This window comes from Charadrius vociferus, unplaced genomic scaffold (genome assembly GCF_000708025.1).
Source record: "Charadrius vociferus isolate BGI_N301 unplaced genomic scaffold, ASM70802v2 scaffold341, whole genome shotgun sequence".
NCBI classification, from domain to species: domain Eukaryota; kingdom Metazoa; phylum Chordata; class Aves; order Charadriiformes; family Charadriidae; genus Charadrius; species Charadrius vociferus.
The window spans coordinates 1,156,558-1,173,079 of NW_009646847.1; the positions used below are offsets into that span (position 1 = coordinate 1,156,558).

The 16,522-nt window shown below is 44.9% G+C and overlaps 2 protein-coding genes across 2 annotated transcripts in view; one reads left to right on the top strand and one right to left on the bottom strand.

Annotated features, from left to right (window-relative positions):
- Positions 1-10,358, top strand: part of PHLPP2 (PH domain and leucine rich repeat protein phosphatase 2) — a 30,561-nt gene extending 20,203 nt beyond the window's left edge. Inside the window, exons 12-19 of the mRNA XM_009894079.1 lie at positions 1,496-1,651; positions 2,419-2,619; positions 5,240-5,402; positions 5,924-6,054; positions 6,447-6,557; positions 6,986-7,174; positions 7,309-7,540; positions 9,219-10,358. Coding sequence (XP_009892381.1) covers positions 1,496-1,651; positions 2,419-2,619; positions 5,240-5,402; positions 5,924-6,054; positions 6,447-6,557; positions 6,986-7,174; positions 7,309-7,540; positions 9,219-10,358 — 2,323 coding nt within the window. The remainder of the gene's footprint in view (positions 1-1,495; positions 1,652-2,418; positions 2,620-5,239; positions 5,403-5,923; positions 6,055-6,446; positions 6,558-6,985; positions 7,175-7,308; positions 7,541-9,218) is intronic.
- A 5,588-nt stretch (positions 10,359-15,946) lies between these two features.
- MARVELD3 (MARVEL domain containing 3) lies at positions 15,947-16,522 on the bottom strand (the record flags this gene model as incomplete). Its single annotated transcript, XM_009894081.1, has 1 exon — positions 15,947-16,522. A coding segment is annotated over one exon (576 nt), but the record flags the coding sequence as incomplete, so codon positions are not given.

Here is a 16,522-nt window from a genome sequence, read left to right on the forward strand (position 1 = left end):
TGCAGATATTTATAACGACTTCTTCAGGGTACTTAGGATTGTGGGAAGAAGCTAAGCACAAATGTTCTTAGCCTAACAAGTGTGTTTGGTGGTGGTGTGATTGTAATGAATGAGAGACAGCATCTAGGGTAAGCTACATCAAAATTGAACGGAAGGGTGGATTACTGTGAAGAAATGCAGAGAGCAGGTTGAAGCAGTTCAAGCAGCAAGCATGGGAAGTGATTTTAGCAGTGATGTTCTAATGGTTGTCAGAGACAAGACTATATACATCAGAAGCAGGAAAAGGATGTAACAAAGATGCGGTAATGAGAACCTAGAAAAGAATTTAAGCCACGCCAATGGATTAAAAAGACCAAATTTTAAGTATGTTATGCAAAAAGAACCTGCAGAATTCAGACATAGAAATATACATTTTGAAAATAAATGTAAGCATTTTTAAAGATTCCTAAGTGCTGGAATTTACTGTATCTATTGGGGATCTCTTCAAGTATGTGTTTGTCATCAACACTGTAAGTACATCTTGTGTACAGATAGAACTTTGCCAGCATTGACTTTCAGCCATTCATCGGGTTAATCCAGCAAACTAAAGCTTAAAGAGCCTTGCATAAGGGGATATAGTTCACTCTGAAGTTGCTTTTTACACTTAATGGTCCAAAACCAGAATTGTGTCAAAGCGATGTGCAACAGGGTTGAGTGAAGATACCCAAGCCAGCTCTGGATGAGTCAGCTTGAGTAAGGGTATTGGTGTGTCTGCATTTGAATGGCTTTCCTCCCTCCACCAGAGTAATTTGCTTTGAGAAGCCACAGCATACAGAAAGAAACTCAATTAATTGGCCCGCATGGAGCAGTGCACTTATGCATCTTTAGTGTTTCATGCTTCAAAGCTGTTCTGTACAGGGCTCTCAGAATTTAGTCCTAAATTATTGCCTCACCCAAATGGGCAGGGTAGTTCTAGGCTATGTCCAGATGCATTCAGATATCCTTTCTCAAAATTCCTGCAGGCAATTCTCCGCAGTTCGTGGGGATAGAGGCCTTTTTCTTCCATAAGCACTGCAATTCTGGAAAATGTGACAACAGCCTCAGAAGTAATACAGGAGTGCTAAGCAGCCTGTTAAAGCTCTGAATTTAAGTTGGCACAGGGGAAGTGCTTCTTTCTGCCTACTGGTGAAACCAGGCATTTAAATCCGTCCTTTGTGACTTTTCTTTTTTTGTCTGCCTGAGAGAATGCTAGGCATATGCCACTCCTATCACAAGTTACAAATCTGCAGTAGCCTAGAGGGAAATGTAGATACACTTCAAAGTGTTCAGAGTGACTGAGGCACCTTACCGTTTGTGTTTTTCTGCTTTGTCATTGTGTACGTTTTATGGATCAGTGTATTTTCATTCTTCTCTGCTGTACAGTCAAATTGTAATGGATTAAATACTACCTTTTCCCACTCTCTGGATGTGAAGAGGAGTGAACCAAGCTGATAAAGAAAACCCTGTGTCTTTCTAGGATCCTCAGCAGCTTGAGCCTTCGGAAGTTGATGGTGGGGCACAACCATCTGCAGAGCCTTCCACCTCTCCTAGAACACATTCCACTGGAGGTGCTGGACCTTCAGCATAACCTGTTGACTAAACTCCCAGAGACGCTCTTTGTCAAGGCTCTGAAGTGAGTGGCAGTGGCGAGTGTCTTTTGTCTGCAATAACCTTTGGAGCTGTAAAGGCTGATAGTGGCATCTGCATGACTGTCCTTGCAAGGTGCCATTTGCATAAGAGATAATGAGGTGTGCACTTTATGAGGAGGTAATTCAGGTGCCATAAGGGTAGTCATCAAGCTGAATTGAGGGAATCAGTCCATGTTACTGTTTAATTACAGGAAAAGAGAGGCTTGCCTAACCCAACAACCAAAGAAAGAATTAGCTTCAGTTGCAGCTGATTCTAAGATCATGTTACTGCCTGAAGAGCTTTGTCTTTAAAAGTAGAGCGTAAATTCAGGTGCAAAGGAAAGAAGCCATACAGATTTTCAGACATTACAGCAGAAAGTACATCAGGTCATTGGAGAACTGCGAGAGAGACTGTCACAAATGAGCAACCCTTCATAACTGTCTATTCAGACATGAGTCAACTCTTCTTTTAAAGACTCTGACTAAAAGTTTATGTAGTCTGCTTCCACCAGTATTACCCACCCCCCTCCACAGGATCTTCAGTACTCAGTTTACTGTAAAATGCTGCGTGCATCCCCAGTGCTATATAGCTAATAAGCTGTTAGTAAACTCATAAATCTTTAAGTGCGTGGGGATGTTGCACTGTGTTGTCTGGGCCTCCTGTCTAATGCTGTTCCTCTGTCCACGCTGGCATTTGCATAGCTCCTTTTCCTGCTGTTAATGGAGGGGTTTAGATGATGTGAAGTCTGATTTTTGCACTTGCTGTGGTTAGCCTCAGGTACCTGAATGCATCTGCAAACAGCCTGGAGTCCTTGCCTTCTGCATGTACAGGGGAGGAGAGTCTGAGCATGCTGCAGCTGCTTTACTTGACCAATAATAACCTCACAGATCAATGCATCCCTGTCTTGGTGGGACACCCGAGCCTACGGATCCTGCATCTGGCGAACAACAACCTACAGACTTTCCCTGCGAGGTAATAAGTAAAGCTGGTGGGTGAGATAGTGCTCACCAGGAGGATTTTGCCTGCCTGACTGCAATTGTATGTGAATCAGTGTCAAAGCAAGATGCTTTCCCTATGGCTTGATGACAAAAGCCTGCCATTCCTACACACGCACTAAGAAGCAGCATGTTGAGGGGGATTGGCACAGGATACTGTTGGCTGCAGTGGTTCCTGTCCTTCTAGTTGTGGTGGATGTGTGTGTGGGGATGGGGACAGTATTTCTTTGCAACTTCAATGCTACTGGTATGCACCTTGCTGTGCTGCATTTTTTCCACTTTTCAGTTTGTCAGAAGACCCTCAGACTTGTCTGAACTCCTGCCCAGTGTGGCTCATATAATTTTCATCCATTAATTCGTACCCCAGGCTTACGATTTGGAGCTCAAATAGAGATAAATCTGTGCTCAGTGTAGAAATCTAAGAGGCTGGAGACTCCCATGTGTTCCTATTAAGTTATTCCAGTTGCTCTCAGTTAAATAAGCCTGCATCTTATTTTTCAGTGAGAATTGTTTATCTGCTTCTTTTTACCAGTATATCGCACTGTCTTTCTGTGGTATAAAAACTACGTAGTATCAGATACTTTTTTGTGGTGCAGGTGATTGGCTAGGAGGAGGGAATGTCATCCAGAGGGACCTTGACAAGCTTGAGGAGTGGGTCCATGCGAACCTCATGAGGTTCAACAAAGCCAAGTGCCGTCCTGCATCTGGGTCAGGGCAATTCCCAGTATCAGTACAGCCTGCAGAGCAGCCCTCCAGAGAAGGACTTGGGGATACTAGTGCATGAAAAATTTAACATGAGCTGACAATGTGTGCTTGCAGCCCAGAAAGCCAGTCATATCCTGGGCTGCATCAGAAGAAGCGTGGTCAGCAAGTGCAAGGAGGGGATTCTCCCCTTCTCTTCCACTCTCATGAGGCCGCATCTGGAGCACTGCATCTAGCTCTGAGGTCACCAGAACAAGAAAGAGCTGGACTACTTAGAGTGGGTCCAGAGGAGGGCCACAGAAATGGTGAGGTGGCTGGACCACCTCTCCTGTGAGGGCAAGCTGAGGTTGGGGTTGTTCAGCCTGGAGAAGAAAAGGCTCCAGGAACACTTTCTTGCAGCCTTTCAATATATAAAGGGGGCTTAAAAGAAAGGCACAGAGAGACTTTTTACCAAAGCCTGTAGTGACAGGACAAGGGGCAATGGTTTTAAACTGAAAGAGGGTAGATTTAGATAGGACATAAGGAAGAAATGGTTTATGATGAGGGTGGTGAGACACTGGAACAGGTTTCCCAGAGAAGTTGTGGATGCCTCATTGCTGGAAGTGTTCAAGGTGAGGTTGGATGGGGCTTTGAGCAACCTGATCTCGTGAAAGATGGCCCTGCCCAAGGCAGGGGGGTGGACTAGATGGTCTTTAAAGGTCCCTTCCAACCCAAACCATTCTGTGATTCTATGATTTTCCAAGCGTAGCTTAAGAAAACTTCAGCTGTCTATGCATGATGATAAATATACTCAGCCTTTTTAGTTTCTTAGTATGCGGGGAGGGTTCCTCTGAACCCTTTCCAAATTCTCAACGCTTTTGTGGCTACACAGATAGCAGAACTTCAACACTGCTCTACTGGAAATCATAACCAGATAATGTTGGTTGGGAGCATCTACTTGAGTCGCCTTCTGGTGATATCTTTATGCACTGTTCTGTTCCGAGTACCTGTTCATCTGACTCAAGCCTTTTTGAGAGCCGTGTCTCTGAGGTTTGTTTTGTCTCTAATTGTGACTTGTACAAGTTCCTATGTGCATAGCATTACCTAGCTAATTTAAATCACTTGCTCTTAAGGTAAGTTCATGTTACCAAATAGTTCATATTACTGTATGTTGAAACTGAGATTCCACAATATTTTTATCTGCAAATTTTATTAGGTATAATGCGGTGAGTGTGTGTGTGTTTTTCTTTTTAATCACTGATCTGTTGACATTGAATCAACAGTGCCTCCTCACAGAACCCTACTAGGACTTAAACTGAATTCTTAATTCATTATTACTTTTCAGTATTATCTGCAGTCCACTGTTGGGGTATCAAATATATTTTCTTTGGGATATAGTAGAGAGCTAGTGCTGTATTGGTAGACTTCTGTGTCAGCTTAATTTGCAGTCTCATAAAAAACCAGCACATTCTGTTACATTAGCACAAAAGTCTAAGGGATTTTTTTTTTATTAAGTCAGCACACTTAATTCAACACTGATATTGTCTGTCCAGGCTTTACCAGTACCTGATACTGGTCACGCTAAGCAACCACTTTCATATAAATTTGTTTATTCCTCCAAAGTACACTGACACGGCTTAGGGGTTTTTGCCAGTTTTAAAATTAAGACACTACAATGTCTTCTGCTTTAGTGCTTTAGAAATCAGGGGTGAAGGTATCTGTGTGTTGTATAAATCCAAGCCAGGTTTGGGGACCCTGAGCTCTTATTAGAGCATCTCTTAGAACTCTTGGTCACCTATCAATAAATTAGAAACGTAGCTCATAAAGGGCAGTGTCTAAGGATACCTTATCTGCAGGTTCAGAAAGCGATAAGTTCTGACAAATAAGATGTAGTATTCTTTTTTTTCTCCTTTCAGCAAACTGAGTAAGCTGGAACACTTGGAAGAGCTGAATCTGAGCGGCAACAAACTGAAAACAATTCCCACAACAGTGGCAAATTGCAAGCTACTTCATACACTCATTGCACACTCTAATGAAATCAGCATCTTTCCAGAGATTCTACAATTGCCACGTATTCAGGTATTCTTATGGAGAAGGTAAAGAGATATGAGGGGAAAGTTTGGGTTGGAGAGTGAAGAGCAACTTCTGGGAGAGGAACTGGAGATCCTAGCATTTTCCTTGATCGGCCTGAGGAGAGGGCACAGAATATACATTCTAGATCTGTTGCCTTTCTGAGTTCATCAAAGATGGCTCATCTCTCATTCTTCTTTACCACCTGTCTCTGACTCCTGTATTTCTGGTTTACCATTTGAGACAGTGGGGAGTGTTATATAGCTTAACAGATTTGTATATGTAAGCCTTTTTAGTGTGACCTGTTCTTTTAGTATGGGAGTCCTGGCTATTGCAGGTTATAAGTATTTGCTGCTTATAAATCTACTGATAGGTCACACCCATTTTCATCACCTATTTGTGGGATACAATCAGTAGTGGGGTCACATGTTTGGAAGGAGCACAGGAGTAACTGATCACATGAGAGAAGAGAGAATATTTTCTTTGTCATTGTGCTTTTGCTTTTTTTTTTTTTTTTTTTGATGCTCCAGTTTGTGGACTTGAGCTGCAATGAGTTAACTGAAATCCTAATCCCAGAGGCACTGCCGAGTACCTTGCAAGAGTTGGACCTGAGCGGCAACACAAACCTGGTGCTAGAACACAAGACACTGGACCTATTCAGGTGAGCCATGGAGATGCCAACCCAGTAGTGCCCTGCACAGGGAAGGTTAGCCCTTCCCAGGAGGGGAAACGGGATAGTAAAATGTGTATCACAGCACTGCATATGTTATAATGTTCCCTACTTGAGGCAGCTGAAGCTTTCTATCTTATAGGAAGGGAAAAGTCTGGGTCCAAATCATCGGAGCAAGCAGTTCCTCCGGTGGTATGAGGTTCTCCCAGCTGTCTCTGGCATAAGTAGCCAGACATCTCCAGAAGACCAAAACCTTAAACTCCTCTCCTTGGTGCAGTTCTTTCCACAGGCTGCTATCTAAAACTCTAGACTGGACAAAGTCCTTTGGCCACAAACTGTTCAGTGGGATCTAGGAGAGAATTTCTGTTCTTTTCTCTCTGTAGTCACATTACCACATTGAAGATTGATGCAAAGCCCTCCCTCACGGCAGACTCAGCACTCACTTCTACCTTCTGGAGTCATGGAGTAGCTGAGATGGCAGGCCAAAGAAATAAGTGAGTATTTTGGTCTTCTCAGGGTGATAGGTGGAGTGCACTGGTAAGCGCCCAAGGAGACTTCTTTTGCTCAAGAGCTCATCTGTCCCTCTGTCTCTCCAGATCTCTTGCTAAGCGTTGGTAACTCAAGCCGCCACATTGTCCTTTCCCTCAGTTTTCACGCTTGTCCTGGGACACTTGGACTTTGCTTCCCACCCTAGCAGAGATGCTTTTCCTTTCTCTTGCAACTGCTGAATGTGGTAAAGGAGGGTTCAGGAGTTCCAGTAATAAACTGCAGCTGTACATCTCATGGGGCAGTGAATGTAGGGGACAGTGGCTTTGCTGCCCTGTGAGAACAGCACTCATGGCAAGATGCCTGATAGCTGTGGTTTTGGGGACCATATAATCTTTTGAGACATACTAACTTTGCTTGTATGCTTTTCTAACAGGCTGTGTGTGTCATCCCTGGCACTGGGGAGCTTTGCAGAGGGGGTGGAGGCTGTGTATGGCATGTTTGATGGTGACAAGAACGAGGAGCTGCCACGCTTGCTGCAGTGCACCATGGCCGATGTGCTCCTGGAGGAGGTACAGCAGTCAGACACCATGTTCATGTCCAACACCTTCTTGGTCTCCCACAGGTAGGACAGTGAGCAAGCTGGTCCTGGTGGGACCTGCATAGGTATATCACTTAATGTGTTAGGTGGGGTGAGGCAGCCCTCCAGAATGCCTGTTACTGGAGTCTGGAGCCTTCCTACACCTTCTCCTCCAACAGGAAGCTGGGCATGGCTGGGCAGAAGCTGGGTTCCTCTGCTGTCCTTTGCTATATTCGTCATGATGTGGCCGATCCAGCCAGCAGCTTCTCTCTGACGGTGGCCAATGTGGGGACGTGCCAAGCCATTCTGTGCCGAAGTGGAAAACCATTGCCTCTCTCCAAAGTCTTCAACCTTGAACAATGTCCAGAAGAAGCCAAGAGAGTCAAGGAGCAAAAAGCCATTATAACAGAGGTTGGTTTATACCGTCTTCACTTCAGCTTCCACCCTCCCATAAAAGCTTGGTTCGAATACACGAGCTGTGCTGCCTGCACAATACTACAGGGGAGAGGATGGCATGAGGGTGTTTGAGTGACTTGTCTGTTGCTTCCTGCTCTCCTTCTCTTCCTGATTAGCTATTCAGAATGGCACATTCCTGAAACACCCATTGTGGCCTCAGAACTACAGGTACAGGATGCCAAGGACGGCTTGGGAAGAGAGGGAGGAAAGAAAATAGGTGTGGAGCTAAAGGAGGGGAGGACCATAATACTGTGCATGACTTGGGTGTGTGGAGAGGAGCCACTGGAGAACAGAGCAGGGCCTGTACATCATCTTGTCTCAAATCCCACAAAATATCTTCAGTGTTTCTTGAAAAGTATGACTCAAGTTACCTCTCTTTGGATTTCTTCCATGTTTTACTCAGTGAAGGTACAGGATTGGTGTCGCTTAAGACATGTAGAACATGGGTATAAAGTATGTTACAGGTAAAAAATTTAACACAAAAAAGACAGAAATGTTAATTGGTTTTATGTGAAAGTATTAAAATTATTTCTGGAGAATTCTCTAAAAGTTAACTTTCTAAAAACTTGGATATAACAGGGAAGTTCCAAAGACCTGGAAAATACATCATCAGTGAAGATCTGAGAAATTGGTACCAGTCATTAGTTTTATCCTCAGTGGGTCTTTTTAAAAGTATCAGGTTTGATAAAAGTGTTTCGGACAGGGATAGTCAATGTGTTATAGCTCTGCAAAGTGCTATATTCCATAGCACTGACTAAAAATAACTGTGGAATCAATGTAGCACGTTAAATGGTTTAAAAACTGGCTGATGAATGTATTCTGAAAAATAAAATTAAATCATTGTTAAGGAGACTTCTCTGCACGTGTCCTCTGCTGGTTTTTACTACTTAGCAGCAGTAGCAATGTTTAACACCCAGAGGATACAGAAATTAAACAATGAAATTAAATTCAAAACACTGGGGAAGCTGTGTTCTCTGTATGCACTGACTTGGAAAAGGGGCTGAGGGCTGTGGGCAATTCTCTATCCAGGAGACTAGTGCCAGGCTGGCCAGGGGACTGTCTAGCAGGACCAGGAAGGAGGTAATATCTGCAGGTTACAGCAGTAGTGTGAGATACCCACTTGTTCTTTTCTTCCTCGGGATGCAGTGTCCACACTTCAGAATGCAGTTATATGTTAATAAAGAGGGAAATAGTTCAGAAAATACACGGAAAGTATTTAAGGTCTGGATAATCTGCCTTGCAGTGAGAAAGTAAAAAGTCGCTGTCTTGCTCATACTGAAAAAATATGTTTCACTTAAGACTCATGAGTGAGATTCTCTGATGAATGTGCTGCAGGTAGTCTAGGTGCACATTTCAGGATAGTTTGCTACAATTCTTCACAATGTGACAAAAAGTCTTGCAGGATAAAGTGTGTTATTTCCAGCATGGGTGATTCACAATTACTGTAGCTGATGAATGATGTACAGTGAACGTCTGTGCTGGAGTACCTGGACCTAGATCCTTTTCTCCTATACTGTAGCTGTGTACTGGCATTTCTCAAGGCTCCAAACCACTATATGGGCAGGGCAAAGACTGCTCTCCAAATGATCTAATAGCAGATCTAATGCTACTGCCTTGTTTCTTTTGTCTGCAGGACAATAAGGTCAATGGTGTGACTTGCTGTACTCGGATGCTGGGCTGCACATACTTGCATCCTTGGATCCTGCCCAAACCACATGTCAGTTCCATTCCACTGACTGTACAAGATGAGCTGCTGCTTCTAGGGAACAAAGCTCTCTGGGAACACCTTTCTTACACAGAGGCTGTCTCAGCCGTGCGCCACCAACATGACCCACTAGCTGCTGCAAAGAAACTCTGCACTTTAGCCCAAAGCTATGGCTGCCAAGACAATGTAGGTGCAATGGTGGTGTGTCTGAACATCAGTGAGGACAGCTGCACATGTGAGATGCATGGCCTCACTCTGCCGGGTCCTGGGGGATTTAGTTCCACCACCACCAAGCCAGCAACACCTTCATCTAGCAGTGGAATTGCTTCAGAATTCAGCAGTGAACTGTCTGCTTCTGAGGTTAGCAGTGAGGTGGGCTCTACTGCTTCAGATGAGCACAATGCTGTTGGTCTTGATGGCAGTTTGCTACCACGGCAAGAGCGACGTTGTAGCCTACATCCTGTGCCCCCCTCCAGCATCTTCCAGCGCCAACCTTCCAGTGCCACCTTCTCTAGCAACCAGTCTGACAACGGTCTGGATAGTGACGATGAGCATCCTGTGGAAGGTGTGATGACAAATGGCAGTAAAGTGGAGGTAGAGGTGGACATCCACTGCTGTAAAGGAAAGGGCCTGGAGTTTGAGCCTCCTGCTGCAGAGTGCAGCTCCTCTGCTCCAGGGCCAGAGGATGACTCTGGGCTTGTCCTCGTCATTCGGAGACAGAACAGTGTAAACAGCAACACGGTGCAGAGAGGGGTCAAGGAAAAGTGTGAACTGCAAAAATCTCTTTCCACATGCTGTCTCTATGGAAAGAAGCTTTCCAATGGCTCCATAGTGCCCTTGGAGGAGAGCCTCAACCTCATTGAAGTAGCCACAGAGGCACCCAAAAAGAAGACAGGCTATTTTGCTGCTCCATCCCAGATGGAGCCAGAGGATCAATTTGTGGTGCCACCTGATCTGGAGGAGGAAGTGAAGGAACAAATGAAGCAACACCAGGAGAATGGAGCAGATCAGGAGCAGAAAGAGGAACACACAGCGGCTCTGCCAGAGGAGTTTGACACAGCTTTGTAACCCTACAAGTACTGCTCCCACATTGTCTGTCCCAGGAAGCTCTGTCCCATAAGGGCTGTATTGCCCTCCAAGGGGAGCTGGGATCTGCAAGGAGTACAGACATCTGCTGCTTCCTTAATGGAGTCGAGGAAGAATTGGGAGTGCTAAGGTCTGGGCTGTCCACTTGTCACTGTAGAGTCTCAGTTGTTCTATGAGCACTCAGACCAGCAGCTGAGCTCTGTGTTAGGGACTGTCTGGAAATTGTGCAAGCACTAGGAAGAAGGCAGGTGTTCCAACCCCTGCCTGTAACTCCTTGAACCCTGAGATTCTGCCAGTTCTGCAGGAAAGGGGCTGGCATATGTGTGTGTGGGGTGAGGAGGCTGCTTGAGGGGGGCAATGTTCAGTGTCTGGAGTCCTGTGAATATTTCTGATGCAGTGCCCCCTACAGCCAGTTGCAATGAAGCTGACCCCAGAATGGTTTCCTACATTAATTGCAAGCACTTTTATTGATTGCACTTAAGCTGTTCTGCTCCACTTCAGCCCAGCACTTTATTATTTAGGGTTAGGGGAGAGAGCACTCCACAGCAGGTGTGGTGGGGGCTTTTCCCAGTGGACATTGTTAGGGCAGTGGAGGACTCAGGGTACCAGTGTTCTGATGAGCACTGGTGCAGGGCAGAGTGAGGGTTATAATGGGATCAGCCTATGCAGAAAGAGAAAATAGCACAGCTGAGTGAAGCAGGTGCCTACTGATGCATTTTACATGGAGCATAGAAAAGATCAGCTCTGGACTGGTTGATTAGGGTAATGTGTAGAGCTAGTGCTTCTAGCTGCAGAGCACAGACCCAGCTCAGCAGCAGCTTGGCCACCTTCACCATGGATGCTTCACAGTAGAGGCTTCTTGCATCCAGAAGACACGGGAAGAAACCAGGAGCTCATGCTTGTTTCAGTGAGGGACTCAATCGAAGAGGAAACCAAGTTGTAAGCAGTGCTGTGTCGCTCTAAGGCTGGTGAGCAGTGGGGCTGCCCTTCATACATTGGGGAAGCGTTCAGTGCTCTGTTCCACCAACATAAACCTCCGCACTGTCAGCTACGGCATCTTTGCTTGCCTCTGAAAACGGGAGTCATGTTCCAAAGCCACAGCAAACCTGCGTTTCATGGTACACACCCAATTTGGCCACAAACAAGGTGAAAGCATACTTTTTTTTTTTTGCTTAGCTTTCAATGCAAAAGGAAAAATAGACCTTTTCACCTTAATATCATCTCTATCAGCGCTGGAAAAGATGTTTAAAACAGTCCCACTAATGGTGAACTGGCTGGTCCGCACTTGGCAGATGCATTGTGTTTCCAGTCGGATTTTTGGTGCAGGGGGTGTAAGTTGGCTGCCTGTGTCGTCATCTTGTGTAAGGGTTGTGAAAAGACCACCATCTGCCCCTGTAGCGCACAGATCCGTCTTCCTTAGCTGGCAGAGAGCTGGACAGCAGCTGCCCCGGTCATGTCAGTGGTGCAATAATCCTGACTGTAATGTGGGCTAGTGCCTTTTCTTCTTTATTAATTATATTTATGAAGAAAACTTGACAGTTTCTTCTCAAGAGCTCTGAGGGGCTTGAGTTGTATATTTTTGGATCAAATTCAGGCCTTGCTCAGAAGGAAATACTGTGCAGACTACTTGTGGGATTCTGTGAATACAGATCTTTTGACAAAATCTAGTGGAGTTTTACTGAGATTTCAAAGCACCTTGAATTTCTTCTCACTAGGAAAAAAAATGTATTTTTACCATGCATGAGAGCATAACGTTTTAGGATATACCTTGTGCTAGTTAAAATGTAATCATGAAACAACCAAACTTTTCCCAAAGTTTAAACTCTCTCAAATTTTGTCTGCTTAAATGCCTGTTTCATTTGGAAATGGAGAGAAAAGCTAATTCTTAGAATCACAGAAAGAGCAGCATTTTAATACCTTAGGCAGAGAAACAACAGCAGAAAATATTAAAAAACTAAACCCCAAACCTCTTTCATGTTCTCTTCATGTAAGTACGCAGAAAAGGCTCATCCCAATGTATTTGACTGTAACTTTTAATTCTGTCACTGATGATAATGTTACCAAATATCTGTGCCCAGCCCAATGCTCTCTGATACCTGACAGGGCTGCAGTGTGGCCTCTGTTTGGTACAGGACTGATGCATAAATACACTCTTCTTTCTGAGTAAACTGTGACAAACCTTGCACCAGGAGAGTGGCAGATGTTAATGCAAATCAGGTCTGTATTCCTTGCACTGATGTGGAAAATCCAATGTGTCCTGCCCAGTCTGAACCAGTAGCATTGCATGGAGAGTTGGCATCGCCACAGGGAGTTAGTCATGAATGGCTCTACCTAGCTCAGTGGGGAAGGACTAAGTAACATAAAGCTCTGCAATGCAGCATGCAGATTTCTGAGCTGCACTTCTTCACGGTAGTGGCAGAATGGAATGCAAGGAATTAATATTTAGCCTTTTCCTCCAGTTCCATTTCTCATTTTGAAGCAGAAAGGGAGTTTACAGCCAGCTCCTATTTTCTATGGGTGTGAACTGTCATGGCAGAACACAGCTTGTTCTCTTGCACTAGGTGAGAGTCCACGGCGTTCTCTGTTTAAGCTGATATTATGAACTGTTTGTCTTACTCTGGGCAGCACAACCTGAGCGCTTCCCTCCGCCACCACCTTTTGTTTTCCTGCCTCCCTAGAGGCAGCAAGCTTCTCCTTTGTCTTCCTCACCTTATTTATTAACACCACCTTAGATTTCAAGCTGCCTAGGTGCACTGCTGCAGATGGAACAGATATAAAGGAGCAAGTCTAGTGGAGGACTCACAGCAGGGGGTAGAAAGTGTTTTCCCAGTTCTCTTCCTGTTCTCCAGTCTCTTCCCTGATCTTTGTGTGTGGTTCTTGCACAGATACATGATCTCCTCAGGGCCACATCACTAAGAATGTCCCATTCGTTAACAGACTTGCTATTTGAGAGAGATTATCAGCTTGGGGTCATCAGGCTCTCACGTCCCTGCTGAGCAATGCCAGACCTGCCACGCTCCATGTGGCCACCATCAGGCTAGGCTGGTGAGATGGTTTGTCCATCTCTTCAGTAATTGTGGCCCTGCTGATGAGTGTGCTCGCTGAGAACGGGTAATTAGAATACTCAGGCACTGACCTGTCTGCCCTGTCCTGTCCAGAAAGGCTTCTGCAAAAGGAACCTATGAAGGTTATATTCAGTGGCAAGTAGTTGGGGCCCAAGTATTAAGGATAAGGGACAGCCTCCAAGTTGCTCCCAGCACCAGGAACAGGCCTGGCCGGAAGCAGCACCACAGATTGCTGGAATCTAATCAGAATCCTCAACTAGATGGGAAGGTAAAATCCTGTTCCGAGAAGGAGCAAGTATTTCCCTTTCTCGGGGACAGGCTGATGTGAGGCCTGAAATCCTTCTCTTGGGACACAGGACATTCAGCCACACCTAAGGCCCTTGGAGGAGTTTCTGCACTCCTTCTGGATGATGATGGCTTTCGTGTCACTTGCCAAAGGCCTTCTTCAAGCTATGCGGTCTCCTCCTTGGTTTTGTGCAATCACTGTCTGCTGTTCCATTGCTGTCTGAAGGCTCAAGTCTATTTTTTCCTCTTTTTTCATGTTTTAAAATATTACCTTTTTTTTAACTTGACTCATATGACCCAGCGCATGTTAAAGAAATATTGCAGTGCACCAACTGTTTATTAAATAACCTTTTTTCATGGTTTTTGTTTTAAAAAGAATATTTTTCTCTGTCCCACTCTAGCATGCACCTATAATAATCCCCGTTTTTACCGTGTATGGGAGTAGGTTGCCAGTGGTGCACCTTCAGCACTGTCACCTATGTTCATGTTGCTTTGGAGAGGCAAATAACTTATGATTGCTGGAAAACACTCTTCCATTGATTCTTTATTCAGATGTATAGAGCAGTCCAGGAAGGAAGAATATTTTTGCATCAACTTTTCAGCTGACTTAGCAATAAAGATTTTTACTTTCATCTAACTATATATTCTGATTCTGTTACTGCACTGGAGGGAATTTGTGCAATATCCCAAACAAATATAGCTGTGGTTAGCAGTAGCTGTGCTGTAGGCTCTCCTTCATTGAGCTGTGTGTGCTACTTCACTCAGCAGCCTTCCATACAAAAGCTACTCACAGAACACTGTGAGGGCGGAATTCATAATACCAATTATTAGGCAGCTTTCTGTATCCTGCCAGAGGAATCCTGCCCTGTGAACTTGCTCTAAATAGTACTGTACAGCTCTAGAAGCAGCTACAGCAAGTAGGAAACACAGAATCACTAAAAGCAATGGGACCACAGTGGGCTGTCCACATAAATCCCAATGCTGAAATAATGCGACTAGCTACTAAAAGGGAGAAGTCAAAAAAAAAAAAAAAAAAACAACCCACAAAAACCACAACAAAACACCAGAGTCCCCGGTGTGTTCCTATTTAGCATTTTTTTTACTTTTGTATCTTTAGTTCCAACAATGTTCCATGGTTTTGGTAATTGTGAGGATTTAATCACTGGTGCCAGTGAAGCTGGAGATATATCCAAGACAAAGCATGTTTCTAGTATGTTTAGTTTGGTGTTTGGGTTTGGGGTTTTATGGGGGGTTTGTGGTTTTGGTTTTTTTTTTTTTTAATATGGGCAGAATGGGTCTCTGAGACCAGTGGTGGTTCCATCTTCATATGGACAATGCACACAGTGGGCACTGCTCTGAAGTGACATTTTATTCTGAGGCATGATTTTGTGATTCTAGTGCTACTTTTCTCTTCCCTGTTAAGTTTCCTATAAAAATTTTTTTTTAAAAAGTAAATTTCACCCTTTTTTTTAAAAGAATAAATAATACAAGAGCGATATCTTATTTCCCCAACTTGTACATTAAAACTTTATTTTGAAAGCAATATACTCCTATCTTAAACCACCTCTTTGAGCTCATAAAGCTTTTGTCTGAGTATCCCAACTCAGGGCATCTTTTTAAGGAAAACACTGTATACAAGTTATAGAAAAGACCATTTCATACAAAGTTGTGCCCTCTTCGGGAGTTTGAAAAGGCACTGTGTCACAAATTGGGCGGAGTGTATTCATAATTTTTCAAGTTTATTTCTAGATTCTCTGCTGGCTCTATAAATACCATGTTCAAACTGCCCTGTTACTACCATGAGACCTACAAGAAAGCAATAATTAGCTGCCATGACCACGCGCCTCAATTGTTCATTTTTAAGAGTTCTGTTCTCAGCAAACAGTCACACACCCCCACTGGAGGTGAATGAGGCACTGGACAGGGGGAGGCAGGGGGAAGGCTGCCTGGGAACCAGTTAACTACACCAGGACAGTCATTCTCTACTAGGGGAGCCACCAGACCAGCCATCGGACTAACTTGGTGCCCACTAATAATTCAATAATGCAAATCCAAGTTAAGAAGAGCTTGACTCTACCATATTTAGAGCTCTACTCTCCCAGCGTGTGTTCTGCTGCAGCATTACGGATGCGCTGCCCAGAAGCAAGGAAAAGCACGCCGCTTCGTCTCAGTAAGGAGGCTGGCAAAAATCATGGCTGTTCCTGGAATGCAGGAATCATTCTAAAGCTCATATGATTCTACTGGCTTCTGTTTCAGTTTGCGAACTGTCCTGTACCCCCTGACAGCTAGGCCTGCGCTAACCAGGTATGCCACGACAGCTACGCTGCCCCAGAGGCCAGCAGCGATCTCTGCCCCGTGCAGGCTGCACCTGAAGCCCTGATAGCCTTTGCTTTGATAAAGCTGCTCCCTCTCTTTGCACACTGATGAGTTATAAACCCCCAGCAGAAAATGGAAGAAATAGTACAGAGTGGGCACCATGCCAATTGCAACCGCTACGTCCAGGATGCATTCGAGTATCAACCATGCTGGGAAACGCCACGGTAACCCTAGAACACCAACCAAAATGAGCACGCAGGAGAAGACCAGGAGAGACCCTCCCACGGCCATCGCCGCCCTGGCAATCGGCAGCTTGAGCAGGTAGAAACGCTGGTCGAGCTGCTGCGCCTTCTCCCCGTCCGCTCCGCTGAAGCCGCTGTACGCTCCGCCGTAGTGGTAGTAGTAGATGCCCCCCAGGCCGGGGAGGCCCGTGTAGCCTCCGGTCGAGCCGTAGGACACGGAGCTGCAGACCAGGATCAG